This window comes from Bubalus kerabau, chromosome 19 (assembly GCF_029407905.1).
Source record: "Bubalus kerabau isolate K-KA32 ecotype Philippines breed swamp buffalo chromosome 19, PCC_UOA_SB_1v2, whole genome shotgun sequence".
NCBI lineage: Eukaryota > Metazoa > Chordata > Mammalia > Artiodactyla > Bovidae > Bubalus > Bubalus kerabau.
The window spans coordinates 58,513,990-58,526,728 of record NC_073642.1 but is presented as its reverse complement, the minus strand read 5'-3'; the positions used below and the strand labels follow the sequence as shown (position 1 = coordinate 58,526,728).

At 40.8% G+C, this 12,739-nt stretch overlaps 1 protein-coding gene across 5 annotated transcripts in view; it reads left to right on the top strand.

The window, feature by feature from the left end:
- BTBD7 (BTB domain containing 7) overlaps positions 1 to 12,186 on the top strand; it is a 91,091-nt gene extending 78,905 nt beyond the window's left edge. For all 5 annotated transcript variants that reach the window (XM_055556616.1, XM_055556611.1, XM_055556612.1 and 2 more), the window contains 4 exons: positions 286 to 475; positions 3,250 to 3,428; positions 5,059 to 5,499; positions 6,913 to 12,186. In XM_055556616.1, coding sequence (XP_055412591.1) covers positions 286 to 475; positions 3,250 to 3,428; positions 5,059 to 5,499; positions 6,913 to 7,725 — 1,623 coding nt within the window. In that variant the 3' untranslated portion in view covers positions 7,726 to 12,186. The remainder of the gene's footprint in view (positions 1 to 285; positions 476 to 3,249; positions 3,429 to 5,058; positions 5,500 to 6,912) is intronic.
- Positions 12,187 to 12,739: the final 553 nt, after the last annotated feature.

Sequence of the window (12,739 nt, the reverse complement as noted above, 5' to 3'; positions counted from 1 at the left end):
TATCCCTTCTTCAAATTTCAAATACTCCTGTTAAAAGCATACTTTTCAGAAAATGATTATTTCTTTTCAAAGATGCTCCAGAAAACTCCTTTAAACATTGAAGAGGTAGGGAAAAAATTAAAGAGGTTAGAATACTGTCTCCTTTTACCACTAATTTTAGGCTGTATACACTGGAAACAGTAAATTAATTCCCTTTTTATGTGATGATGGCAGTAATCTTTCTCTAAATGTGATGTAACAAAGGTGTAAGGTTGACTAACTCTGTTAATACTGAATTGTTTTCAGTCAGTGCTAGACGAGATGATGGTGGAACAAACAGACCTTGTGCGTTTGCGAATGGTTAGAATGTCCAACGTGCCAGACACGCTTTACATGGTCAGCAACGCCGTGCCTCAGTGCTGCCACATGATCAGCCACCAGCAGATCAGCAGCAACCAGTCAAGCCCTCCTTCAGTGGTAGCAAACGAAATCCCAGGTAAGGCAGTTAACCTTGTGAATAGTCTGATCATATTCTGTAACCCCTCTATGCATGCTGATTCTTTCCACCTTCCAATACCCTTTATGCATTGTTCTCATTAAAAAAGAAATTCTTATAAGCTAAGTTTTTTGTTTTGTATTTTGTTTTACAGTAACAAATGTGTGCAGTTTTTCAGTTTAGCTCAGGGTTTCTCAGCCTTGGCCCTCTTGACCATTAGGGTTGGATAGTTCTCTGTTGTGGAGGCTGTCCTTTGCATTGTAGGGTGTTCAGCGGCATCCCTGGCCTGTACTCACTAGATGCCAGTTGCACATGTGTTTACATGTGCATGCACCCACACACACCTTGTGACAGCCGCATGAAAGCATTTGTATGTCTCTGCACATTGCCAGATGTGCCTGTGGGGCAATATTACCACCTGTTGAGAACCACTGGTTTAGAGAAATTCAGATTTTTCATCACCATAGGGTGTTTCTCATAAGATTCTTTGGGGAGAGTACTATCAACTTAGATCTTCAAGTCTATATATGCCCTCTCAAAATGTGATTGCCATTGGTTTCTGGGAGATCCAGTTTCCCAGGATCTGCTTTGTGAATGTTATATGCATTGTAATTCAGGCTTCCATCTTATTGTCTATTGATCGAGGCATAATTGTCATGTCCAAAAACATCTGAGTGTCAGTTAGTGCTGACGTTAACCAAATGGCTGTCATGTTAGTTTCTAAAACAAGAAAATCCACAGAGATCTAGGGGGTCAGAAATGTATAGCTCTTGCCCGTTACCATTGCAGGAGTCCAAAAAATCAGCAAACTACAGCATTACTGGAAATGATGCTATGCATTTTTTGCTGAGAAGTCTCCGTTTCAATTAAGGATAGTAAAAGACATAACGACAGAACTTTCAATTGAACACATTCATTTTATTCCAGAAATAATCTCTGATCGGTTGTTGCCTTATCAGATTCGACCACTGTGTATTTATTTAATAAAGTGTACATTGGATAAACAGTATGAAGAGAAGTATTTCTGTAGCTGGTTTGTGCAGCTTTTGAACCTTTGGTAATTATCATGGACTTTATCAACTTCAGTTAATACGATTGAGTAGCAATATAATTTAACCTTAGAACTCACTCTCAAAAGCCCAAAGAGATCTACAATTAAGTATGCTCAGAAAAATAGGACTTGTCTTTCTGTTGTTTAATGAGACGTGGCCCTATGCTTGTACCATCAATATTCTCCCTTCCTCGCTTACCATGCTAATGTAAGGTGTCTAGCTTTTGGAGAAGACTCCTGGGCACATGTTCTGGCTCTGCCACTTTGTATGACTTTGGACAAGACATTTACTTCCCTGAGCATTAATTTCCTCATCTGTGAAATGAGGATATCTCCTTTCTAGGGTTCTTGTGAAGACTTAAGGAAGCTCTGTGAGTAATATGGAGTTTGCATGGCACAAAGTAAGCACTCAGTAAACAGTAGCTCCCTTTTCCCAGAATTAATAATCAGTGACCACTCAAGTCATTTTGTCTCATAGATATTAAAGAGATGGTCCCCTCTTCCCCAGCCCTCTGCTGCTTCGTTAGTCCAGGTTCCTAACCTGTGAACCTGTCTCTAACCTTACTCCCACTCTGGCCTTTATACCAGGGTGTGGCAGACATCTTCTGTGAAGGGCTAGGTAGTCAATATTTTGGGCTTTGTGGGATATGCAGTCTCTATTGCACTGTGCTCAGCTCTGCCGTCATAGGCCAAAGGCAGCCATACGCAATACCTAAACGGATGAGTGTGGCTGTGAGCCAATAAAACTTTATTTACAAAAACAGGTGGCAGAGTGGTTTTAGCCTACAGGCGATAGTTTGCCAACCCTTGCTTTCCACTCCTCTCAGAATGCACTTACCACAACACAACTCAGATCCTCTTATTCCCCCACACAAGCAACTGCCCATTGTTCCCCAGATACAAATTAAATTCCTTATCATGACACAGAGAGTCATTTATGGTCTGCCACTACCCTTCTTTCTAGCCTTCTCTCCTTTTACCCTTCTTGCTTGTACCTTCTACTGGCTGTGCCATCCGATTGTGCCTTGCTGTCTCTCACTTGCATGTTGTACGCATGCCTCGTCCTTCTGCAGAAAAGGACCAGAAAATCTTGGCTCCAGGTTATTTGCCAGCCTGGTTTTCTCTCATTCTTCAAGTCTCCATTCAGAGCTCACCTTGTCCAGGAAGCCTTCCCTGCCTGCTTCCAGTCTGGACTGGGGGCCCCTTCCTCCAATTCCTTCAGTGTCCTTTGCACATCTTTCTCTATGATCACTGACGGCCCTCTGCTGTGCTGGTTTACTTTGTTTACTTCATTAAAACCAGAGCTCTGTAAGGATAGGGATCACGTCTTTTGTTCTGTGCACCCTAATACCTGAGTCGAAGCCCTGGTGCATAGTCAGGACTCAAAAAATTATTTGAATAAAAGAGTGAATATATTTAAAAGACTTTTGAAATATCCTGAGATTCAGCAGAGAATATATGCAAGTAAAATTGTATTTAGGCTGTGAACTTATAATGCAGTTGAGGGGCTCTTTGGTATGACTAAAAGCCTTTGGGGCACTGTGAAATTTAAAACCCTAAAAAATAATTAGATGCGTATAAATTACTATCTTTCCTGGGAATTAAAATACTATCAAAAATTTATGAGGATGCAAAACACATGCCCCTTTTTTTTTTTTTGCACTCAGTAGGTGGTCTTGTGCAGCTCAGGCATTGTGCCTACAGACTGTCTCTCTTCTTGCAGTTCCTCGCCTCCTCATCATGAAGGACATGGTCAGACGCCTGCAGGAGCTGCGGCACACTGAGCAGGTGCAGAGGGCCTACGCGCTCAACTGCGGGGAAGGCGCCACGGTCAGCTATGAAATTCAGATCCGCGTGTTAAGGGAGTTCGGGCTTGCCGATGCTGCAGCAGAACTCTTGCAGGTGGGAAGCAGCCCTCCACTACCTAAAACAGGGAATCTTGAGTTAGATTGTCAGCTGTTATTAATAATGAAAATATTGTGGTATTCTTTTGGATTTTGCGACGTTGGTGTTATTTGTCATATTTTGAAATTTGCGGTTTGTGATTTCTAAGTCTAGATAGTCAGCTTTGTACCTGAAAAAAATAAAATAGAAGGAGCCTTGACTGTAACTCAGACAGTATTTTCAGACATCCCAGGGAGCCCTCATAGCATGTCCTTTTCTTTTGTACGTGCTTTTTCAACTGTCCCTGGTGTCTTGGGTGACCTGAAAGCCCTCAGTGAGAGGCAGTATGGTACAGTGGATAGGGCACAGGCTCTGGAGTGAGAACTGGTTTTATATCCTGCAGTGCTGCTTACCAGTTAGTTAACTTAGAGAGAGTTATATAACCTGTCTGAGCATCAGTTTCTTTACCTGTAAAGTGAATTGTGAAGGTAAGAGTGGCTGTATGTAAAGCAGCTGTGTCTCTTGCACATAATAAGCACATAAATGGTGGCCCCTAAAAGCTCATGGTGTGTACACCCAACAGAGTGAGAAAGATAAAGAGAGAACATTCTGCTGCTCTTCTCTCCCTGGTTTGGTCATTAGATTTCAGGTTGTGACCTACTACATCCTTAACAGACCTTCCAGATGCCCCCGCTTTCCTCCTCTCTCCTCCCTTTTACAAGAAGTTTTTTTGCACGATAGTTCAAACCACATAAGCATGAGAATCAAAGAAGGAGTAGAGTGCTTTTTTTTTTTTTACTAGCAGGAAGAAACCCAATTCTAGTAATTATTTAGTACAAAAAATAGTAGTATTTTTGTATAAAATGTGTAATCTTCACAACTAAAGCAGAGACTAAAATAAAATTTAATTTCATCTGGTCAAGTGATTGCATTGTTTTCATGCCACTGACTGCAAACCATTTTAGCCTGAGTTTTCAAAGGGGAACGTGGTATGGTAGCCCTAGGCAAGGAGCAGACCATTTTTAGGTTCTTGATTTTCAATTTTTACTGTAGTTTCCATCCCTACAATAGTCTTGTTTTCTGTTCATTTCTGTTCTCTGTGCCATTCTAAATTGTATCTTAATTTGGTCTCTTAAATGTGTAAGTTGTATAATTTAAGTATCCCCATGTTTATCAAAATATTAATCAAACTTATTTCTACATAATAGTATTTTATAGTTTTTATTTCAGACTGAATGCATACAGATGTTTTATCAGAAAGTTCTAGGAGGATCTTCACTTATATGCCTTTTTTTCTTTTGGTTTTTAATGGTAATTTTATTTTCTTAGGAAAGATATTTGAATTAGGTTTTATTTCCTGTTTTTTATCGTCACATAATTTGCAAGAGATTACTGACCTGCTTTCTGGGGCATTCAGCTAAGCAGCGCTCCTTGATAGCTGTACTTTAAGCTACGGAGGCTGCACTCTACTGTTTTACACCGTTTTTAAGGTAATTTTTCCTTGAGCTTCAAGCCTAGAAAAATATGTTGTGCTTTTTACTGAATGTGGTTTTCTTAGGTACTCTTTTAACTCTCTCAGCTTGTAAATTTCTGTCCAGGAAATCTGCTAACAAATATCTTAACTTTTTCCCCCTCCATTCTTTCTTAGAATCCTCACAAATTCTTTCCTGATGAACGATTTGGAGATGAAAGTCCACTCTTGACAATGAGACAGTCTGGGAGATGTCGAGTCAACAGCACCCCCACTGCAGAAACCATGTTTACAGATCTGGACTCTTTCGTGGCCTTCCATCCACCCTTACCCCCTCCACCGCCTCCCTACCACCCGCCAGCGACCCCAATCCATAACCAGCTCAAAGCAGGCTGGAAGCAAAGACCTCCCAGTCAGCATCCTTCACGTTCGTTTTCTTATCCCTGTAATCACTCACTGTTTCACTCCAGAACAGCCCCTAAAGCTGGCCCCCCTCCAGTCTACTTGCCAGGTGTGAAAGCAGCGGCCCCTGATTGTACCAACACCACAGGACTGGGGAGACAGACGGTGGCCGCCGCCGCCGCCGCCTCAGCAACAATAGCATCTGAAAAACAAGTGGTAAGTTCGCACTTCAGTGATTTACCTAAAGTTAAAAGTCTCTGGAATGTTAAAAGCAATTTCCTAGGCCCCAGGACCCCTACCTGGGACTCAGGAGTGCACAGAGTGTTACTGACAAGCTGAAAGCATAGACTTAAGGAGTGTGGAAGTTGGAGAGAAAAAGAGAGTGTAGGTGGATGAGAAAGTCCAGAGAAAAGAGACAAGATGTGTATGGTGGGAAGAAGCGAGTGCCTTCCCTTATGTTCGTGTGCAGGTGTCTGGACAGGGTGAAGTTACTGGGCAACACAGGTGATGTTGTTACTGGTTTCATAGTGCACTCTTCAAGCACATGTCTAGAGTCTGTTCTTGGCCTCTATTCTGTAGAGTCTGCTATTCTCCCAAAGGCTTTGGTGGGGCCGGAAGGGGAAGCTACTTGTAGCTGAGCATACCATCAGGAACAGTGTGGCAGGAGACTCTCCATTCATAAAATAGGCAGAATATTAACCCTCATGAGTGTCTCTGCCTCTAGCAAGCTGTTTGATCAGAGCACTCATTTCATTGGAAATCACAGTTGCCAGCGCTAGTTGCTAGTAAATTAAGCAAGACTTCCTTGCTTGATCTTGCACTGCATTGAAGGTTGAATTTCTGTTGTATATAATACATTTGAAAAAAAACAGTATTGATTTTTAAGTCTTCCTGCTTAGTCATACATTATCAGCATTCAACATAAGAGATAAAAGATACATATATTAGTTCAGGGAGTCTTCACTGAAAGATGACTGGACTAGCTTGAGTCAAATTATGGTCCTTCCTCACCTTTTACCCTTCTGCCTGTTCTCCCTGCTATCCACTCCAACCCCTCAAAAAAGAAGAAATAACAGAGGTTAATAGTGTTGGATAAACCCAATTTCCATCTTATCGGCCTGGCCCTCAGTGCCACAGTTACAAAAGTTCTACTACTTTATAATTAAATTAAATAAAACTCCCTTTGAAGGTAATTTATCTGTATGTTCCTTGCACTCCCGATTATAACAATGAAAAACTGGAAACTGCCTTAAGGTCTCACAGTGGAAGAATAGTTAAGCGGTCATGCCTCATCAATACAGTGGAATAGTATCCAGTAATTTAAATAGAAATCTCAAAATTTAGTGACAGTATTATATATGCACTAAATTTTATGAAAATTAATATATGTGCAAAATAAAAAGGTGCGAGAACTGCTTCAAAATGTTAATAACAGTGGTTATCTCAGTCCGGAAGGTTTGGGGTTTTGTGGGGGTTTTTTGCCTTATAGTTTTCTATATTTTTATTATTCTTAAAATTAAGCATATATTTTTTTAATGAGGAAACAAAATCAGTGAACATCATTTGAAAAAGAGGGAGTCACAGGGCTTTTTCTTTTTAACCTTCCCCCTGTTTTGTTTCTGTTTGCAGTGCACACAACCTGTGCTAAACGATCTAATGCCAGATATTGCCATGGGTGTATCCACGCTGTCACTCAAGGACAGGAGGCTTCCAGAACTTGCTGTGGACACAGAATTAAGCCAGGCAGTTTCTGAAGTAGGACCAGGGCCTCCCCAGCATCTATCATGTATTCCACAGAGGCATACACACACATCTCGAAAGAAACACACAGTAGAGCAAAAAACAGATGCTCGAGAAAATCAGCAGGAATATCCGGATTTCTATGACTTCTCAAATGCTGCTTGCAGACCATCTACTCCTGCCCCTGGCAGACGTACCCCCTCCCCTTCACAAGGTGGATATTTTGGTCCCGATTTGTATAGCCACAATAAGGCATCACCAACTGGCTTAAAGTCAGCCTACCTACCAGGCCAGACCTCGCCTAAAAAGCAGGAAGAAACTAGGAAAGAATATCCACTTCCCCCCGACGGGCATCCACACAGACAGAAGAGTGAGCCAATACACCTCGACGTTGTTGAGCAGCCTCCCCAGCGGCCAGATTTTCCCTTGGCAGCCCCAGAAAATGCCGGCAGTGGTTCAGCCCATGTCAGGGGGCGAGCAGCAGTGGAAACTGACTTGACTTTTGGGCTGACTCCTAACAGACCTTCACATTCTGCATGTAGCTCTGAAGCTCCAGAAGAGAGATCCGGCAGAAGACTGGCAGATGAGTCCCTGGGCCATGGAGCTCAGCGAAATACAGATTTGGAAAGGGAAGATTCAATCAGCAGAGGAAGGAGGTCCCCGAGCAAGCCAGACTTCCTCTACAAAAAGTCTGCCCTTTGAGAGCAACCTCCAAGTCGTCCGTGCCTGAGATGTGAAACATCCCATTTTATGATGTAACCCAACAACTTAGAGACCAGTTTATTGATGCCAGCTGATAACTCAGTTTCACGTTATTTTATTCTAGTTTTTGTATATACATGTTTATTAGACATGGCATGCTAAGAGGGTTATTTTGAATGCTGCATCTGCTGTCTGTTTTGTGTTTGAACAATTGTGTGGGGAAGCATTTTTAAGAACAAACAAGCTGGCACTTTTTTTTTCCCCTCTCTTTACAAACAATGGAATTTTTTTGCACTTATACCTTTGTTTTATCTGTATTGGTTTTATATCAGTATGTTAAACTTTATTGCCACATTTAAAGGACTGTATTTTCATACTTTTTTGCATTTTACCTTTCATCTACCTATTTCCACGTGCATTGGATTGCACACTAAGATGTATTTTCTTATGAAATAGTTCTGTGTTTATTTTTTAATTATAGAAATTCCAAAGAACAGCACATCAAAATGCTCCTCTCTTTTCCGTAGTTGTTTCAGTTCAGAAACCTTCCTGCTCAGTCTTCATAAATCTTATGTCATCCTGTTTAAATAAGTCCTGGGAGCTGGTCTGCATTCCTCCAGCAGGAGTCCAATCAGGAATCCTGAAGTTTTCCTGGTTCAGGAAAGAACAAGAAGGAGAAAAGCCTTCTGCATCCAGGCAAAAGCTTGTTGTTTTATCCACAGTACAGACTCTGTTAGAATCACTGCAGGTTCTGGTCATGTGGATTAGAGTTTCACTAGATGAGGTTTGAAAGAGATCAGCTTTCTTGGAATCCTAAAGCAGTGGAATTAGTAACTTAAGCTTGCACTACGGGATCACTGCTTCTGGGCATCGACTCAGCAGCTGAGTGGGGAGTGACTGCTTGCTGCCTTCAGTTGTCCTGCTCTCTTGTGGGGGGAAAAAAAACAAAAGGGCTTCAGTCTTACGGATGTCATTTGTTGTTTGTAAGTAGATGTTTTAAGTGGTTTTCAAAGTGTGTCAGAATTTTGGTGTCCTTTAAAAAGTTACTGTATAATGCATAATGCTTTGTCACCAAAAAAGAAAAACCATTTTTTTTCCAGTGAAACACTACATGTCCTACTTGAACTCCACTGGGGACGCTGGTTTGGGATTTTACTGAACCACTGAGCACATGGGATCTTTTAAGATCCTTTCCCTTAGAAGGGCAATGTGTGAGCTAAGGACTGTTTTTTTCTTACTCTCCAATGTAAATATATTAGCATTTGAGTTTTTAAATCACTTCAACATTATTTGAGCATTCACTTTGTATTTTTACACATAACACACACACAGCCGTAGCACTTAGATTAAAAGAGACTTTTCTGAGCACTCCCTCACTTGAGGGATGTTCGGGAGCCTCCTCTCTGTGTATGTATATATACATATATACAACTCTGAATCACTCACACTCACTCTAAAACTATGCAGGGCTAGGGAGCCTTTACAAGCTACCATATAAATGAATTACATGCACTTTTAAGTAAATAGGTTTCTATTGGATGTCAACAACTCTGATTTTTCCCAAAACTGTAGTTTCTCTTACAGTCTCTTCCTACTTTACCCTGTGGATATACACTCAGGAATAATCTGACATTTTAAAAAATCCTAACAGTAGAGAGTCTCAAAGATGGGAACACGTCAGTTGATCTGTCTACACCGGCAAACCGCTGCCACTCGCTCTGCTGCCTGGCTAGTTAGCTGCTGCCCATGCATCCGTCCATGTTGGCCACACTGCACCCAAGCCCTGGGTCTCCCAGAGTCAGCACCAGGCTGCTGCGAGGTTGGCTGCATATCATCGCCTCTGAGGCTCCTTTTTTTTTTTTTTTTTTTTTTTAAGATGAAAAACTTCAGGACTCTGTTCTCATTTTTAGGAGGTTTCACCTTTTGTAATAAGATGACAGTGTCTATTGAAACTAATCTCGGTCTGTCTCTCCTCAGAAACAAAAAATATTCATTCCATCACATTCCTTAAGGTGTATTTATGTACATGTGTTGACATGAATTCTCTTGATACAGTTTTAAACTTCTCTTCTGAATTCAGACTGTGCTGTGCTGGTACTGCAGTTAAGAGTGAGTAGATATAGTTGGTGGGGAAGTCTTTCTGATCTCCAACCTGTTTTTTTTTTTTAAAGACATAAGAGCTATTGATGCCCCACATGGTGTATTTCTGAAAATTTATTAAATATTCTTTCAAGTCCCCAAAATATAAAAGAAGTGACCCACTGTTTGTAGTTTTATTTAATTTATGAAGTTTGTCTTTAATAATTTGGTAGCATACCTGGCTGAACTGTGTATAGAGAGAAACGTGCTGTGGGATTGTGGACTGCTGTGACTTGCAGAAGGTGAACAGATGTGGGTTTTGTGTTAGGGTAGGGTTAATGGATTTTTAATGTGTCTCGTGAAGTATGGTCAGTAGGGTAGGTTGAATAGCTATGTGCCTCTGGCTTTTGATCCCATCTCTTCAATCTTTTTTAATGCTTCATAAGCATTAAAATCTTTCAGTGCTGTACTAAGATAAATGTGAAGTCTGAGTAAGATTGCTCTGAGAAATTAATGTGTATAATATGAAACTTAGGCCCTAGGACCTAGTGTTTTACTCGGTGTAGAAACTTCATGAAAACCAAATCTCAACACACCAGATCTCCTCTTGAGGCCGTGGACAATCAGGCCATTAGACAATCGCCACTTTTGGTGCCCACCATGTTGAGGTTGGCGAATGCCAGTTAGATCCTGGAGCGGAAGCAGAGGATCCACGTTTCTTCAAGATGCTGTTGGTCTTGTTCTTGAATTTTTGTTTTAATTCTGTGATCTTGATTAATAATTTCAGTTCAGAGTCATAGGTATGACTCCTAAGGGGAAAGATAGCAGCAAGAAAGGCAAAACTTACTCGTGAAAAAATAATCATTTGCCTTGTCCATGTACCATGCATAACCTTTCTCAGTGCCCCTGTAGCTTTTTCTAGGCACATCCCTAGACCTAAGCTCTCCTGACATTTCGGTAACCAGGTAGATTTTAAGGATTTTAAATGACTTCTTTTTATTTGAGTTTTTTTGTTATTGTTGAACTCTCTGTGAAACTTTACCTAATTCTTGTTTATGCTTCCTTAAAAAAAAAAAATGTTGTTCATTGGGTTTTCTTTGGATTTGTTCTTCAAACTTGAGTAGCAGTGGACAGCACTTGTCCATTGATGGAGGGAAACCAGCACATACGGCCTCAGCAGGGGCACAAAGCTGACCCCTCCCCGTGTGTCGGTCTCTGGAAGTCTCAGTAACGACTTGGCAAAATATGTATTTTCATGTTTAAATCTACCTTTTAGGGAAAATAAGTTTCGTGAAACACTTATACTTGTTTGCAATTCTAAAGCATTTATGTTTTTATCTTAGGACTGAACTCAAAGGGAAATGTTCGACTTTTTATTTTTAATTATTTGGTTGACCTTTAACTTACTGTTGAAAGTTAGTATTAAAGCAGCAGTGATGGGTGCTACTCCCCGTTCTGCAGTTGTTTACTTTGTCTACTAAGGAGTTTACTTTCAAACCTTTTTACAGATAACCTTACTAAAAGAGTTAATGTCACACACTAAAGGGTATCGTGCTGTTTTTCCATTAACACTATTATATAAACAATGTTCTATGAAATGTTAAGTTGTTTCTTTGTCCTATTGATTGCAATAGCTGTTATGTAATTGTATTGGCAAGTCTGATTTTGTTTTTTCCTCTAGAAAACCCTCAGACCATGAATCAATCTTCCATATTCTGAATATTATAATGCTGTGGCCATTTCTGTAGAAAGATGACTCGCAAGTGTGTATCTTGAAAATGACCTCTTGTGTTTGCGTGTTTACGTGGGTTCTGTCTTAAGAGCTGAGAGGAGCTCTGGAAGCTTCGTGGTGTACCTGCACGTGACTGTGTGGGTTCCACGGGCAGGTGGGACGGAACCTCGCTCTTGGGGGGGTGGCTGAGAGGGAGATGCCTGAACTCCACTTGCTGTTGATGCGCCACGTCTGCACTTGAGAGAGGTGGTGTCTTCTACAACACTGCATTTCTTGTGGTTGTGCTGTTACTGGTATAAAGTCAAGTGCCTTCAATGCTAAAGGCTCAGAAATTTTTCTTAAAACTGATTTCATGTCCTATGCAAGTGTTTTCTACAACCTGCATAACCAGTACTTTGTAAAACTTGTTTACGCTTCGACTGTACATAGTGTTTTTTAAAGAAATACATAGTATTTTTATTTAGGTACCTCCGAACTTGAACTCGTCTGTGGGAAGCATTGTAAAACGATCGATCCATTTCTCTTTTGAGTACCATTACGGTTGTACAGAGGTTTTCACTGGTTCTATTTTTCTACTGTTACTGACAAGCATGTAACACTGACTTTATCCTACATATAGTTGGCGTTTCAAATAAATGGCTTGGATAGAACCCGCTGAGTTGGATACAGTCTGTTTTAGCAGGTAGCACACAGCCCTCGGTTACAGAAGTGATTTTGTCCCCACCACTAGGGTAGAAAGTGGGAGGTTTTCTAGATGGATTTCTCCTCTATCTATCTCTTGGCCTTCAGGTATTCAGAGACGTGTTAAGTATTAACGGATTTCTTGGAAATAACCACCTTCTCATTTGATTCAAATTCAAAATTTCCTGTGATGTCATTGGGGGCATTCCTGAGAGATTTCATTTTACACTTTGAACAAAAATAACTTGCACAGGGGCCTCCAAAGGGATTTCAGCATTCAAACCACATGAACCCAGCACCTACCTGGAAGGGCTGTGGTGAGAGACACAGATAGACCCCAAGATTCACAGGCCTCCAAGTGTCAGACACCTGGCTTAGATTCAAACTCCGAGCATTAATTAGTATTTTTCAGTTTGAAAGGGAAATGATGTCATGATCTAGAGCCTAGTTTTCTGGGAAAAAAAAAAAAAAAGAAACATGTAAAATAGAAAGCTTTCCAATTTGTATATTTTGTTAAATCAC